This window comes from Pleuronectes platessa, chromosome 5 (genome assembly GCF_947347685.1).
Source record: "Pleuronectes platessa chromosome 5, fPlePla1.1, whole genome shotgun sequence".
NCBI lineage: Eukaryota > Metazoa > Chordata > Actinopteri > Pleuronectiformes > Pleuronectidae > Pleuronectes > Pleuronectes platessa.
Genome location: NC_070630.1, coordinates 29,017,889 through 29,035,522, shown reverse-complemented (window position 1 = coordinate 29,035,522; position 17,634 = coordinate 29,017,889). Strand labels below are relative to the sequence as shown.

Here is a 17,634-nt window from a genome sequence, read left to right as displayed (position 1 = left end):
CATGGGTATATGATTAGGGATGCACCGATATGGAAATTCTTGGCCGATACCGATACCGATATTTAAAATAACAATCTGGCCGATAGCCGATACCGATATTTGTTTATTTTCTTTTTGTTGTTATTCATTCACCCTTTTGTGCCAGAAAAATAATTAAATAATTATTTAGAAAGCACTATTTAAAAAAATTTCAGCCCTTCATCACTCTTATCTTTTAATGAGCACAGATTGAATCAGATTTATGAAACAATCTTTGATTTAACTAAACTTTATTTAACAGAGACATATTATGCCCATTTTACCGCAAGTTGAAATGGTTCCTTGGGATCTTAATGAAATGTCTGTAACATATTTTGGTCAAAATACCACAAGGGTAATTCAAAACAGTACCTTTTTACCCTGTCTAAAACAGCCCTGTTAAAGTATCGCGTCAACACCCTCCGTGGCCCTTCGCGATGCTTGTTTTAATTAAACAGTCGGATTCCCCTGGTCCGCACCAGTTCTCAGTCAGCTGCTAGGCGCCAGCCGGAGGGTTCCCCCAGCGGTCGCCGTAGCTGAGGTGATCCGCGAGAAGGGCCCGACACGCGTCCAGAGTGGCCGCCGCTGACCGCGTACCCAGTCCCCTCCAACGGCCCGCCTTCCGCGCCGGCAATGGACACCGCCCCGCGGTACAAGAGAAAGAAAGCCCCCCCACCAGTGACGCTGTGAGGTGCCACTTGATGAGGACCTCCCGGTGCCGCACACTGAGCCTCCGGCGGCGCGGAGAGGAGGGCGACGGAGGGACTGCTCCCCCAGCCGCGGCACGTGCCCAGCGGTTTTACCACAAATATGAACATCGGCCAATGATATCGGTGAAAGTCAAGTTTATTACCGATAAGCCGATATCAGTAAACGAGGCGAATATCGGCCGCTACCGATGTTCGGCCGATAAATCGGTGCATCCCTATATATGATCAATTCAAGTTTGTTATCTTGTTATAGCCTCTTTGCTCCTTCTCTTCACCACTCTCCGACCTATGATACTTAATTCATGGATTCACTTTTTTTCTTTTCAAATATCCTTAATCATCGTTTTCTGAAAGCTTAAGCAGTAAAACAGAGGCTGATTTTAGTAACTGAGCTCAGTTCAGTTAAGCACATCTTAGAAACTTTTGGCTAGTCACTAAGCAACACTGACAATTTAAATTATTGCTGAGAATAAAAACCAATCCCAGAATTCCATCTAGTATTTATTCATTAATCCTATACATTGTGTTTGTTGTATGTGTATGGTCTAAATCTTGTTTAAAAGCCCTCCCCACACTACTACAAATATGTGTGATGTGATGCATGTTTGATTGGGAACGGTTATCCCTTAATTTAATCAGAATTTTGGCTAAAACTAGTTACTGTAATTCTTCTGAAATGCATGAATAAAACCAAATGTATAATATGTGTGTTTAATCAAAGCATCTAAATTCCCAAATTCATTGTCCCAAATTGCAGAGATATTCCTAAGGGCCCGGCCTCAATGGTTGTTAGAGCCGTAATTAAAATCATGGGGTACATGTTGTGCTCTACTGTTGGTTTGGTTTTCCATCTTGGAACGAGGATTAAACATGCTCTGACCACTGACTGACATGCTCAGAAAAGTGGGGTGCATATCATCCTGAGTTTCTCAACAATTTGGCATCTTGTGGCACCTCCAGCCTCCTCAGACTGTGAAGAGGCCTTCACAGGTGCCAGGAAGGAAACCCTCACAAAAAGTGCAACAAGTACCTTGGACTTTTACTGATAAAGGCAACATTTGTGTGATAATAAAGTCCTTGACAAAAAGAAAAACAGGGATTGGGTTAGGGTAAAAACACACATGCTAGTTGTAGAAAACACTCATGAAAAGGTAGTTGGCACAGTCCATTTGGTCACTAATGAAAACTTCTACGTGGCTTAGTCCTCTGCTCCTCTGTGTAAATCCTGAACATTACTGGCCTCTGCTGGAGGAACACATCCAAAAACACAGAACGATTCAGCCTCTATCCAATATATTTTGTTTCAGAGTTGAGGAAAAGGGTGAAACTCTAGAAATCGAAGTAATGATTAATGACTAATATTGAGTGTGCATGTGTGTGTTTGTATTTGTGTGTATGTGTATTGTGTGTTTTCATGCACACACACAAACTGCAAGACTGGGGAGACTCAAGAATGTGCTTACAGTGTGATCAAACTTACAAGCATGCACACCAATCCACATGTCTGAACGGACACCATGAGCATTCCATGTGAAGGTAAATGTAAGCAGATCCAGGCCAAGCTCCAGAGCCAGTCTGTTCCAGCAGCACCGCGGCCCCACTCCCAGGACCTTCCATTGGACAGGGAGAAGACCTGAGCCCTATTGACCTTCTCTGGATCAACGGAGCTGTGGAAGTCACTCTGGGGGAGAAAACATTTTCTCCCTCTGCATTATCCTATTTCCCCTCCTCCTCTTGCTCTTCGATCACTTGTTGTCCATCAGAGACTGAACTTTGTGGACAAGCTCACGTGCTATCTTCAAGATGTGTTGGACATCATGACGCTCAGCCATCTCTGTGGATCAGACACTATTAAAGAGGCTTTACAACTACACTCACACAGAAAGCATAACACAGCCTCAGCTGTAATAAACAAGCTTAACTGAACCAGATGTGGTTGGATGACACCATGAAAAAGTTTGTCTAAAGCATAGCTGTCATATTAATGAGGAATATTATTATCTAAAGATCTGGCCTGTGGAGTAAAGTCATATGCTGCATCTGAAATGAATGCGTGTTCCTTTTTCATCTCACTGTATGTGTTTGCTGTGCATTTTTCATTGTGGAACATGTGCATACGAATACTTTCCTGCAGGTTTGAACATGGAAGCTTCTAAACTATAAATAAAAAATGTATACTACACGTGTCTTACTTACCATTGAAGAACTTGATAATGTCAGTGAAGTCCATGTTGTTGTCCATGATGATCTCACGGTAAACTGTGACCAGTGCCAAGGCCAGGAAGAGGACGAAGTGTTGCGAAGAAATTCTGGGAGCCACCCAGATCACCTCCCACACTGCAAACACATTCTCGTACAGGAGCTCTGCACACACACAAACGTCATTATTGCTACATTTCTTCTGAGCGCTCTTTTCAGTTGTTAAACAACATAAATGTACAACAACTACTACTCCTTTAGAAGATGTTGTACTTGTGTAACACTGAATATAACTTCTTTCAGTTGTGAACTTCACCTGAAGCACATAGCATGCTAGAGGTCTATGCTGTGCAGTGTGCACTTCAGTTGTAACCCAAACTGGTAGGTGTTCTATGACTTTCAGCTTCCCATCTTCAAAAACTGCTAAATGTGTGAGTATTTCTGCCACCCACTACTCAAAGACCTAATGCAGCTTTGGAGCCGACAACTCAATAAGTCACAGAACACAGGTCAGTGGGAGTAAAGGAAAGGTTGTTCACCTCTCTTGAAGTCCAGCAGGAACCAGCGGTAACAAAAGTAGAAGTGAGTATAATCTCCATTTTGGTGAAACAGTTCAAACAGCTCAGAGTCCAGGATCTGACAACAAAGACAACGCCCATGGCTTTTAGTTGAAGTGACACACTCACTCTCTGTCTATTTCTCTCTTTCAGATAGACACACAAACACAATAAAAGTCTCTCACCTGGATCAGTGACCTCATGTTGGCAAAATGTGTGTCCATGGCTCCACCATTAGGGAAGTTCTGACTCATCCTCTTCATTAGCTGAGTGAAACAGCTGTACGCCAGGCTCTCTAACACACACACACACACACACACACACAGAGGAATTACATATGGTCAAGTAACCAGGACAACACTGAACACAGTAATTACATAATCCAATTCAACTCTGAAACAATGACACTACACCTTTACTTCAAATCAATTGTACTAGTGCAATTTAACCACTGTTCTAAACCTACCTCTTTTGAATGGGCTGTTTTTTCTGCTGTAATGCTTTGGAACTACTTCAGAATTATACCTGATCATAAGTGAGTACTCCTCAGAGTCCCACAATACCACTATATGTCACTTTTTATTGTTTGTGTGCTTGTTTTGTGTTTATAGAGTATTTTATTATGAGTCAATGGTGCAGAGGGAAGTTAGAAAACTGTGTTCATCCTACCTGTTTCATCTACAATTAAGATTTTATAATCTATGGCTAATATATAAGTCTGAGTGTTTTACTTTAATGTAATCTTTTCATACATTGCATGGTGGCTATTTCAGAGATCTGTTAAGCATCGGAAAAAAATTTCGAACCAAATTCACAACTTTTTAAAACAGTTCTGTCTACGTAAATGTATTTTTCCAGATTTATATAAAGTTACAGTGACCTTTAATTTTGACCACTGAAATCTATCAGTTAATCTTTGAGTCAAAGTTACTTTGAGATCTTGAGATATTTCATTCAAAAGGGAAAATGTGTTTTGGTCACAGTGACCTTGACCTTTGACCATCAAATTCTAATCAGGTCATCCATGTGTCCATGTGAATTGTGCCAGATGTAATGAAATTCCCTAAGGGTCACTTGACCTTTGACCTCCAGTCACCAAAACTTCAATCAGTTCATCTTAGAGTCAAAGTCAATGTTTGTGACAATCTTAAGATATGTTCAAAAAAACATAAACATACTTTATGAGGCCACAATGAACTTGACCTTTTGGATTCTTTCAAAGTAATCCGGAGATATCGCGTTCACAATGCACATATGTGCGTTTGCTCCAAAGTCTAACACTTCATCCTTGAGTCCACATGAATGTCTGAACAAAATTTAAAGAAATTCCCTCAGGGCCTTTTTATAGATATAGCGTTCACTACAAGGACGGACAGACAACCCGAAAACAAAATGGCTCCAGTCTCATAAAGCTCTGTAATTCAGCTAGATGTGAAGCATGAATGTTGTTGCCATGAAGAAGATACTCACCTACAGAGTGTGTAAAATTTAACCAGTTATCCCAAAGATCTGATGGCGCCTTTTGAGCCGCGATTTAACTAAATGTAGTTTATGTGAGGATGTAGATGAAGTCATGTTTAACAAGGTCCACAGACTGACCTTTAACACTGCCTCGCCGCTAAGCCCCCACTCATAAACGCTGACTGCTACAGAGCACTTGAGGCTTGTTTATTCCATTTTTATTAATATTGTTGAACGTGCTCTTGTTTCAGCCCTCAATGTGTTTCCATTGACTGATGTTAGGTAATTTTGTTATCAACAAATTATATCAGTGAAGATTTTCAACTTGAATAATTCTTCAACTTGTTAATTCAACCCAGGTTTTCCTAATCGAGATCTGAGCACGTCCACATGAAAAGAAGCAGTGTTTCAAACTGTTATATTAGAAAAAATAGGAGAAGACCAAACACATTATCCAGACTAAAGGAAACACAGTTACAGCACCTTAATGCAGGAAGGACTGCCGGTAAAAAATCACGGATTGTGTGAATATAACGTGTCCACAATATAATAACGCGTGGGAACGAGATAAATAACTGTTGGCCACGAGAAATGATTCTGTTCTTTGCTAACAAGACTTATACTGACTCATTTAAAATTGCCTCTACTGCTAAAACTCAATTAATAAAGAAAAATAAGTATCATCTATCCTGCAAGAATTACCACCCCATCAGCTTATTATCTGTAGATCTGAAGCTCCTGTCCAAATTGCAAGCTACCCATTTGGAACCTGTTCTTCCTAATGTTATCTCCCCAGATCAAATGGAGTTGATTCAAGAAAGACAGGCCCTTTTTAACGTGAGATGTCTCCTCAATGTTGTTTACAACCCCTCCTCTTCAAAGACATCAGAAGCTGTGATTTCAATTGATGTGCCTTTGATCAAATGGAGTAAAATATATTTTTCATACACTGGAGAGTTTCGGGTTTTGTAAGAATTAGGTCACCTGGGTAAAACTACTTTATACCTCTCCCTGAGCATCAGTTAGAACCAATTTCACCCGCTCAAAGCAGTTCCACCTGCACTGCTCCACCCGGCAAGGCGATGGCCTGAGTCCGCTCTTGTTTTTGAACCACTGTCGATTGCACTTCGATCAGACCCCCACATTAAGCCGGGTTCACACCGGACGCGGAAGCGATGCCAAAGCGTGGCGTAAGCGCTAATCCCTATCGCGCCGGCGCTTGGCTGTTCACACCGGACGCGGTAGCGACTCCGAAGCGCCGGGCAGCGCTAATAATATCACATACTTCTGCTGTTATCAGCCTGCAGTAAAAATGGCATTTAATCATTTTTTTTCAAGCATATACTTACTTGTTGCTCCAACATTAACTGCAACAGCGTCCCAACATGTGTATTTTTTGGTGTTGTCTGAGATCATGAGAATCATACAACTCACTGTACTTCTCCACTTCAATTATTAATTTAATGTCATCCATGTTGAAGAACCTCCCGCTGTTTGCTCCATTCAATGTCGGGTGTGGAGGGTAAATTACATATTCTCCACTCAAGCCTATGTGGAGAATACGTAGCCCCCCTCTCTTTTTATCTTTATGACTGCTTGTGTTGCTGTAGTGGATGGGCAGAGGGGGACATTTAATAATGTGGTTGGTAAAAGTGGTAAAATTAAAACTCCAAGACAACAGAAGGTGAATACAAAGTATGGGATGCATTTTGTTGGGACGCTGTTGCTTAATGTTGGGACGCTGTTGCTTAATGTTGGAGCAACAATTAAGTATATGCTTTTATACTACTGGATCAACGGGTGATATTATTAGCACTGCCCGGCGGTTCAGCGTGACTTCCGCGTCCGGTGTGAACAGCCAAGCGCCGGCGCGCTAGGGATTAGCGCTACGCCGGGTTCACACCGGGCGCGGAAGCGAAGCCGAAGCGTGGCCCAGTTGTGGGGAGGAGTGGGTGCAAGCAGAAGATCTGCTAAATGTCGATGACTTATTTCTTGATCTATCCAACCTCTTCTCCTCTGTTCCGGCTGCTCTGGACATATTCACCTTATTTATCCATAAATCAGGATATAAGATACATTTTGATAAAAGTGCATGGTTTCCCCTAAATGGAGTAGCATTTAAATATCCTCTACATAACTTCCGATTCAAAATTGCTCCACACGGCTTCACCTTAATCTGCATCCAAATTGGGGATTAAATTCAAATTTTATTTTGCCCCAGCTTTCAACTCGGTTAAAGGAAGATTTCAAACCTTGGTAAATACTGCAGCTCGAATAAACTGCATAAAGATGAACACTCTACCAAAGTGTTACTACTTCTTACAGTCTATACCCATTCATAATATTGATAGCGTAGTTTCCAAATTTGTTTAAAATAAAAAAATACCCAGACTTGGAAAAACCCTGTTACAGAGGCCTAAACACCTTGGAGGACTGGCCTTACCTAATTTTATGTTTGACTACTGGGCAGCCAATCTTAGAATAATTCAACATTGGGTACAGTTGGATAATTCCCCCTGTGGGTGATTGTGGAGGCTACCATCAGCTAAAACACCTCACTCACAGCTCTCACTCCTGCTCCCATCAATATTTCATCTTTTCCTTAGTCTAAAAATATTATCCTCAAATCATCTATCATCTATCAGCTATGTGTTGAAGTTCATTTTTGCATGAACTTCAAGCCACCTGATACTGGGACTGAACTGTTACTGAACTGTTGGCAATTAATAGTGTGTATAGGAGGAGCCCTTCTTCTTACCATCATCAAGGATGACCATTAGTGGAGCGAGCAGGTCACACATACCCTGAACGTAGCCCATCTCCAAATGTTCCCACACATAACTGCAGGCAGGGATAAGACACACATTACATTTAACTCAATACATTATCTGTGCATGTTACACTGAGTCAGTATATTTACTCGAGTTTGCTATAGTTGTTATTAATATTATTATTAAACCTGCACATGATGTTGCGTAGTTTCTCCAGGTTGGCTGTAGTGAAGTAATAGTAGTTTCGGTCACAGCGTTGTACATCTTTGTCTATCCTGTGGAGGTTCAGGGCGACTATGTCCAAAAGCTCAATCTGTATAAAGGAATCATTGTTGTTAACACCAGTGAGTAACTGAGTATCCATGACACCAGGCAAATAGTATGTTTCCATCTTGGATACAAGACTATTATTCATATGCTAGCTTCAGCATAAATCGATGAGCCCATCATTGCAAGAGAATGAGTTTATCATTCTGTCAAATACAGTTAAGTATGATGAACATTACCACCTCTACAGTTGAGGTCATTCATTCCTGGAGTTCACTCCACCTTCTCAAAGCTGGCATAGTTTTAGCCTTCAAGTCATATTCAAAACAGACGTACTGTATATGACGACAGTGATGGTGATATCCCCTCAGCAGATGCTCCATTGGTCACCAGTTTGTCCAATTGGCAACACAGCCTGTCCTCGGTCAGAGAGTCCTCACGCCGCCCCAGCCCACCTGGAGTCCTGCCCTCATCCCCACCCCCCCCTTCCTCCTCCGTGCTCTGACCGTCGTCTATGCTTGACAGGACCTGGGAATGAGCAGAGGTCACTGAGTAGTTTCTGGAGGAGGGGAGACCCGAGTCTGGAGAGTCAAACTCTACTATAGGACGCTCCTCTGGGGGGAGGGCGGCAGGAGGGACCAAGGTGGTCGTGGTGGGAGTACTGTCCTCTCCACTGGGGATCTCCTGGCTGCCTGCGTCTGGCTCATCCACTGACATGAACACCTGGAGATGCAGTGATGGAGGATGCAGACTTAAATAAGTATCTCTCAGCTACAAACTGTGAAAATAGAGGATTGTTAAGCCCAATCAAGCAATATGAACATGTATGAAACACAAGGTGATATAAAGCTCCCTGTGTTTTATGATTAAATGACTCATCTAATAATTAATTTAATATCAGCCTATTTGTGTTACTGCATTTGGACATTTCTTTTAGTAGCGATGGTCTATATCTTTGAAGCCTGCATCAGTTAATCGATGTGGAATATTTGCACTACTACACCCAAAGATTTAAAATAGCGAAGTATTGACTACGTAAATGGAGCGGTATGGTAAAGTGGTTAGCCATGTCAACTCATGGTAGGAAGGTTCAGGTCCCAATTTGATATATATATATATATATATATATATATATATATATATGTGTATGTTCCTGATTGTAAATTGGATTTGGATGTTGCATCAAACTGTGTTGAGCCTCCTTACCTCATTACTGAGTGTGGAGTCTCTGTGAACCAGTCGTAGGACATGACTGTCAATGCTGCTGCCTGAAGACAGCTTGGCAAAGATGGCCGACTGCATCTCCTTCTCCCTCTGCTTAACAATCACCTCACAAGCCTTCCACTCCTGCATTACCTGCTGGTAACGCCCACTGATCTTTGCATCAATCTTTAAAGGAAACAAGGGCAATCAAACACTGCCTTTCCAGTTTGGAGACAACTTATATTGTCTAAGTGTGTGTATGTGTCTGTGTGCCTGTGGGAGTGAGCTATACCTGTCCCATGTCCTTTTTGCCCATGCCGAATTTGTAGTGTCCCAGCAGGAAAGGCCAGACCTCCTTCCTAATGTCATGTTGCACTCCACCATAGTAAACCAGCCTCAGCAGCTCCAGTTCCTTATAGTTCTTATACACACACACACACACAAACACACACACACACACACACACACACACACACACACACACACACACACACACAAAGAAGAAGCTTGGTGTGAGTGCTGTGAAGAAGAGGAAGTGCATCAATAATACACGGTGACAACAGAGTGATCCATACTCGGGAAGATAAAGTACAGGTTTGTAAATAAGTAATGATGACATTGTTGGAGCTGATGAATTATTACAGTGATTGCCCTGCTACCTGTCTCTATACATTTTAACATCTTGACCATATTATGTTATGATTCGGCCCTTGAAATGTAACTGAATTGAATACCTTTTTATTATTATTCTTTAATCTTTTTGCGACAGATATCTTTGTGAAGCACTTTGTAACTTTGTTTAAATAAGTGCTATAAGAATAAAGTTATAATCTTGTCACACTGCCTTCCTTAATGAGACTTCATTTTACTGAAGCTCATTGCATTTTCGTTAGAGTGAAGGAAAGAGTGAAGATTGCAGGAGCAATACATGATTTCTGACACTTAATTAATATACAACTACATCAGCAGAAGATACCGAATACCGTGTATGAGGGGAGGACAATATAGAGAGACCTATTTAACAATGAGCTGATGAATGGACAGATATGATGTTTTAAAGAGTTTAATAAGTTTACTAAGAACATGTTTAGTGTTGAGTGAGTGCTGAAACCATCGCTTTCCCATCCACTTAAATTAAGAAGGATATCATCTAAATGAATGGCAAAAACTATAAAAGACAAGATACTATTTGCATACATCCCTCTGAGATTTAGTTGCACAATGTAGTTAATTTCCCCCCAACATATTTTAAGAAGCATGCACACACACAGTCACACACACACACACCCATGAAATAAAGATGTTCAACTCTTGATTGACAGAAAGGTGAAATGCTTTTCTTACTCATTCAATTCATTTCAAAACAATGACTCAAGCTGATCTGTTCTTTATAAACAAGATACTTCTTTCACATTTGTTTACCAAAATCTAATATGTGCTATAAAATCTTCACTATTAATATTATCTCAAGTTGTCTTATTTCTCAAAAATAGACTGTAGGACAGAAACCTTTGCTCCTTATTATTCTTTTAAGGACTATTCCTGACAGGTTGTGACAATTTATCACACTTTATAAGATACTGCATTAAATAAGACGCACAAAATGATGATGATTAATCACTGGGGGCTGATCAATACCAACAATGACTTGGCAAGCTGCTTGGATGTCTTGCCTCTGAATCTCCCGCCTTTGGGCGGTGGAAGGGTGTCATGATGTGATGGAAGAAGATATCTTTAATTATTAAATATCTTTGGTGTGATTCTGCAGTTTGAGCTCAATCCAGCTTTACCCACCTTGCAGTCTTTCTGGTACTTGCTCCACACCTCTTTGCTGAGGCCCCCGGATGCCTCACATGGTCTGTCTGGAGGGACAATGTTGTGGTTGACCAGAGCTGACAGATGAGTTCGCACAGTGGACAGGTGTCGACAGTAGGCCAGCCCTGATGGACAGATGAGACATGGATACACACACACACCCACACACATATACAGCTGAGACTAAGCAGTGATAAAGTCAAGACAAGCGAATAGAAGGTTATACAATTTGGACAACACAAAACTCCACTACAATATAATGGAGCATCTATGAGTCTTAGCGGAGTAAAAATAACCTTAACAAAAGCAGCAGAGCAAAGCTCCGGGTTCGACGACTGAAAGATGTTCATATAAAGACTAGACTCAAAGGTTGGGCGTATAGTTACTAAACAGTGCTATCTTAAAGTCAATGAAGACGTCTACTGTTGGAAATTCCTACAATCTCTCGGAATTCTACACTTCTCCTTCAAGGTTATCTATCTATGACATTAACCTTGCAGCCTACTGAAGTAGGAAGGTGGAGACATAAGGCCCTGAATGTGTATGTTGGGTGGGTTTTATCCCCTCTCTTTATTATAGAGAGCGGTCTTTCAGTTGGAAGGCAGGACTTATTGATTTCACTTATTGATTTATAATTTTCTAATGCTGTCACTCAAAACCCTGTGCTTGCACTGAAATAGCCCCCGTTTGTGCTCAAATTGTGCACTTGCACACAGATTTCTTGCGCTCCAGCTCTATATATGGGTTGGAAATTTTGACAAACAAAAAATCAACGTACTGAAGAAGAAAACCAACAGCAGAGCTAAAGCTGTACCACAGTAAATACATCCATGCAACAAAATATCTTAAGTGCAAGTACACAGTTTGTGCACTAGTAAAACAAATCTAAGTATAAGCAGGGGCTACTTGAGTAAGAGTGCAGGTTTTTAGTGAGAGCTTTACAAAATCTTAATTTGAAATAAAGTTTTATTCCCAAACGGAAAGAGCAACCTCTTCAATTAAGAGAGAAAAAAAAAACATAGTAACTGAAACAGTAGAAAAAACCTTCACAATAACAATAAGGTCTCATAATGTCAAACCTTAACATATCTCAAATGATCTTTCGTCTTCATTTACAGACACAGACAAAAAAAGCTGAGTAATGCTGCAGAATGGCCCAAAATCGATGTGTCTTAATTCTATATTGACATACAATATTATATACAGATTATCACTTATGCTGCATTTTCTTTTTTCTTTTATGACATCAAAATTAATGTACATTCCAACTTCTTCATACTGATATTGTAATTAAAATGATCCTTAGAACAGCACACTCCTCTGATTTATTTAGAATTATTGTATATTGTATTACATTACGGTCAGCAAACATATTACTCTATCCAGACGAAAGTGCACTGAGCCTTTCATTCATTTGAAGAGGAGTTTCAATCTCCCTACTGTCACAGAGTGTGCTATAGGAACTGTTGGGTTTCTCTCTTACATTGTAATCGACTCTGTCAAGTGCCTTAGGATAATGTATTTTGGGATTTGGTGCTATACAAATCAAATGGAATTGAAATAAAATTGTCATTTCGGTTTGAATTCTTCACAAGGAGAATTTCATAAGAAATCTAATATAATATCTATTATATAATAATGTAATAGATATGTATTTACTACAGTCTATGGATAAACTCTTATTCATTCTCGTAACAAAATAAATAAAAAAATACATGTCAAATCAAATTCCTTATATAATTACAGACTTAGCATAGTCACACTGTTGAGAACCAATAAAAAAGATATTGATTTCAAGCATTTATTAATATGGGCCCTAATACATGCAATATATTACCTTTTGTGACAGCAGCAGAAATGTGTATATCAACACAATTCATCAAAGAACCTCAGTATTCAGAAACAAGGTAGACATAAATAGTCTGCTGTGGTAACATTTTGTACTTACATCCATAAAAGGCTCTGGAGACTATCTGCCTCTTCATGTTCTGGCAGAGCATCTTTAGAGGAATACTGGTGGGAAAAAGGTCACTCATTATCACCATTGTTACCACCACCATGGCTGGTCTTCAAATTATTATTATTATTATCTGATATGGTTTGCATATATTTTGGCTTCATGAAATCTGTGACTTCAAAGTCCCTTTCCTTTGGAAAATGAAGTCAAATATTGTCACCATGATAATGCATATTCACCAACAACTAGTTGCATATTAGCATACACATTAGGAGACTAATGGCTCTTTATTACAAAGTACCTTGTAGTCAGCATGATGTCTAAAGAGGAGGCAACTTTCAAATAGGGAGAAGTGACAAAAAAGTGAGTCATTTACGAGCAAGACCTCACCCTAAAATGAGGAACATATTATGAATTAGATGGACTCTACTTCCAGTTATTTTGACTTTATTAACATATATAGTTGTCTATTTTGTTTCATGAGTATAGACCATATTCATGAATGTGTTAAACGTACTATAAAGCATACTTAGATTGTAATGCATTCACAACCACTTTCTCACTTACTATCAATAACAGTTTTGTTTGAAAAAAAACAGAGATTATGATCATGCAGAATAAGGCACTAATAAGTGCTAAAAAATAACTTATATATGACTAATATCAGTCATATACAACTATACAACTCAGCCAAATGTAACTTCATTATCGATCAATCATCATCATATTATTGTCACGGATTCACCCTCGTTTTAATATCATTTCTATTGTCATAGTTTGGCATATACTAATACATCTGTCATTTCAGAACTCAGCCACTCCTCTCTGCTCTGCACTTCCTCATGTCACAAATCCCTCTACCGGCTCCACCCACAGACGCACCTGCCTTCCATCAACTCATTAGTCTCCCCAGTATATCTACCTGCCTGTTTCCTTTGTCCTCTGCCAGATCGTTTAGTGTGTATTTGCCTAATCCTTCCAGCGTATTCCCCCTGACTCATCTCCTGCCTGATCCCCATTGTGACCTGCCTGCTTTTTCCCTGGACTCCTCTTCTGCCCGCTCCTTGTCGGATTTACTTGTATCGGACTGAATGCCTGGCTCTTAACCCCTGCTACGTTTTAATAAACCAAGATCTTTGCTCCTCCCCACTCTGCTGAAGTGTCGTTGCTTTTAGGTTCACGCCTGCCATTCTGCCAGCCCTGACAATTATGAAAACACCAATGCTTTTAATGTGCATCCAGATGGCACCACATTCAGACACAAGAAGGCTAAAAGAGAGAAAGGCTTTGGGTTGTGTTTCTCTAAAAGACTCAAGTCTTGGGACAGTTAGATTGTATGGCTCTCTCTCCCTTAATGACTCTTAGCAGACACACCCACCACCAGTCTGTGTTTTCATCTTTTGTTGACCACAGATGCTCAGGAAATAGTCCTTTGTAGTGTATCTGTACACTGACAGCTGGGCTGTTAGGAGTTAAGTTTTACATTGAAGAAGACTTTTTGAATTTTGTTGTTGTTTCTTATCTTTGTGTATTTTACAAGAATAAAAAATGTGTAGGACTTAAGTGCTACACTGAAATCCCTAATCCTGTTTTCTTCTGCAGAGATTAAGATTAAAAAATGTTTTTTCACAATCAATCGTTGGGTCAATCTTTCAATTTACAAGTCAGAAATAGTGAAAACAAAATCACAACTTTCCAAAACCAAAGCTGCCCTTTTTTCGAAATTTATGTTTTATCTGACCAAGGATAAGATTGCACAGCCTCTCCCCCTTTAGCAGATGACATTAGACATTAGATTGTTCTTTTAAAATGAAATCACTTGTCATGCTTCCCACAAACTTTAATCTTGATGTTTTCCTACACTTGACATCTATTGCCCTTCTGTCCGTCCTGGGAGAGGGATCTCTCACATGTGGCTCTCTCTGAGGTTTCTATGTATTTTTACCTGATTAAAAGGGTTTTTAGTAGTTTTTCCTTATTCTTGTTGAAGGTTAAGGACAGAGGATGTCACACCATGTTAAAGCCCAGTGAGACTAATTGTGATTTGTGAATATGGGCTATACAATAAAATTTGATTGATTGATTGATGATAAACTCCACTAGCCCCAGTCTGTTTCTAATAATAAATTATAATGAAAACAACCAACTGCAGTGCGCATGAACATGTAATGAAAGTGCATACGTGTGAATGTCTGATGGTTCGTGTATGCAGGTACAGCCAGCCGGGTAGTCGAATGACACATTGCTACCAGCGGTGAAGCAGGACTGGCACAGGGACTCATGAGCGATTACTTCGGCCTGTTGCCATGACGACGGGCTTCCGCCAAAACCCTGCATCTCCATCATTTCCCCATGGTCTAAACCCGAGAGAAGGAAAGTAAGAAAACAGAGAGGTCTCAGTGCTGTGAGAAACAATGGACAACGTTTTTTTCATGTATCACACTCTTTCACACTGGCTATGTTTTATGTCTTACATATTATGACAAAGGTCCCTCAGCTCAACCATAAATACATCTTTCCATGTATTGCTCCTTGTTATTCATGAATCAAGAGATGAGTTGATTGATGGACATTTTACACTAATGTTACATGTGAGAGCTGCAAAAACACGTGTGGAGAGGAAACCAAAAGTGGAGGGGGACACTTAAGGAAGCGGTAACAGTGCTGTGGGAGATACAGGCAACAAGGGGACTGGGAAGTCATGCTGGATCGGTTCATTCAGAGGGGAGAGAGGAGACAGCAGAGCGCAGAGGGACGTTCCACTCAATCAGAAGGGATGGGGAAATGGAAGAGGAAGAAGAAGATAAGTGAAAGAGGAGGAGAGGGCAGGGACGAGGCTGATGCTTAGGCCATGCAGGATGCATAAAGCCAGAACAAGACCAATATAAATCATCTCAGAAACAACAACAAATTATGGAAACCAGGGAAGGCAAAAAACAAGACAACTTCAACATTAAATATATGCTCTTCACCTTAATTCTTCAGGTTGGAGCTGATGACCTGTCATAAATATGAAGCTGCATTTTGTTTTTTTAATAACCCCCAAAAAACAAATAATATTAAGAACAAAAAAGCAAACAGAAAAAAATGCTGGAGCGAGACCACCATTTGGCCTTGTTCCCTTTGCTTTAGGACTATATGTGATCAACAAGTTTTTTGGGCTCAGTTATACAACCCTGCTCACACAAGGACTCCACATCTCTACTACTGCGGAACCCCACAGGACCGTAATGAGAGGGGTGGAGGAGGGGAAAAGGGGAGGGGAAGAGGGGTGGTGGGTTTAGTGAAGAATTATAGTGAACAGCATCGCAGCAAACGACTGCACGAACAAAGGAGAAACAACCCAGGAAGTCAGTGAAAAGTGAGAGAGAAATCAAAACAAACAGAGGAGTAGACTGAGAGAAAGGATTTTCAATCACAAATATGCAAAAACACACAATCGTTCTTTAAAGAACAACAAGACGGGTGCATATTTCCCATGCAAAAACTGTCAAGCATGTTGCAAGTGAGAAATGTAAGGACAAAAAAAGTAAACAGAATCAAGTCAAATTAAAGAAGTAAATAAAAACTAAACAAATTCTCAAAGCTATTTTTTGTCATGAAAACATAAATCCCAACAGTGCTGAGGCATATTTCACCAGCTGTACCCTCGGATATTTGTAAGGCAGTTAGCTCTGCAAATCCCAGAATGTAAAGCAGCCGGAAAGCCTTTCACATAACTGACAAGACCTAGGTAAGTTTGAATCAGTGATGAAACCAGTTGGCGGAAAAGTCTGTTCATCTAACAGCGTGTGTCTCCAGTGTTCATTCACAGGCTTGAGTAACCATCCCTGCAAAGCAAATGCATTAACTTGTGTAGCTTAGAGGTGGTGAGAAAGAGAAGAGGCAAAGAAAGAGTGAAATCAAACAGGAGTGATGTAGAGGAAGTGTGTAAACAGCTGCACAGGCATTTACTGCATGTCGGTCAATATGTGTGACGAAGACACTTTCTGACAGCAGCATGCTCTAGTGAATGTATTTCATTGTTGAGTGGATGTAATGGAATGGTCGGAATAAATTTGTAAATAATCTTAACATAAAAGGATTCATCTGGCTACTTACAAAAGTAGCTATTCTAACAGGCTACTTGTGACTGCTGCTTTAAGATGGTGTGTCTCTAGACTTCTTTTTCACTGTGTTCCTCCTCTTCCTGTCCTCCATCTGACACTTGGAAGCAGCAGTCTCAGCCATACTATAATCTTTCTGTAGTAGATTGATAGACAAAACAATGTAATAATGAATGTTGATGGAGCTTTAGAGGACACTGTCTGAAGTCTGAGAAAACTTTAAAATGTGCTTGACCCCTGAAACTAAATAAATACAAGAGTATGCAGCCACAAAAAGTTAAAGGAATTCATGTTGTATGTTGCATTTGTAAACGTCAGTAGCATTAGAATTTGGCTGTCATACTGCCAAAACTTGATTAATTCAAACCTGATGGTACACAACTGTCCCTGGTCTCTCTCTCTCCCCCAGAAAAGTAGTTTGTTACCCAGATAGACTGCCAGTTCTCTAATCAACTCCACGTAATGTGCAACTGAGCCAATGTGCGAACAGATAAAGGCCATCTGACACTCAACAAAAGTGAATACAACACAGTTCAGAATATGTTCATTGGTATATTGCAGGTCCAGAAT

At 40.2% G+C, this 17,634-nt stretch overlaps 1 protein-coding gene across 1 annotated transcript in view; it reads right to left on the bottom strand.

Moving 5' to 3' along the window:
• Positions 1-775: 775 nt before the first annotated feature.
• Positions 776-17,634, bottom strand: part of sgsm2 (small G protein signaling modulator 2) — a 114,997-nt gene continuing 98,138 nt past the window's right edge. The window contains exons 13-24 of the mRNA XM_053422163.1: positions 15,141-15,315; positions 12,950-13,014; positions 10,981-11,126; positions 9,479-9,607; positions 9,190-9,372; positions 8,320-8,706; positions 7,905-8,029; positions 7,704-7,786; positions 3,670-3,779; positions 3,467-3,563; positions 2,925-3,092; positions 776-2,562 (exon numbers count right to left, since the gene is read on the bottom strand). Coding sequence (XP_053278138.1) covers positions 2,474-2,562; positions 2,925-3,092; positions 3,467-3,563; positions 3,670-3,779; positions 7,704-7,786; positions 7,905-8,029; positions 8,320-8,706; positions 9,190-9,372; positions 9,479-9,607; positions 10,981-11,126; positions 12,950-13,014; positions 15,141-15,315 — 1,757 coding nt within the window. The 3' untranslated portion in view covers positions 776-2,473. The remainder of the gene's footprint in view (positions 2,563-2,924; positions 3,093-3,466; positions 3,564-3,669; positions 3,780-7,703; positions 7,787-7,904; positions 8,030-8,319; positions 8,707-9,189; positions 9,373-9,478; positions 9,608-10,980; positions 11,127-12,949; positions 13,015-15,140; positions 15,316-17,634) is intronic.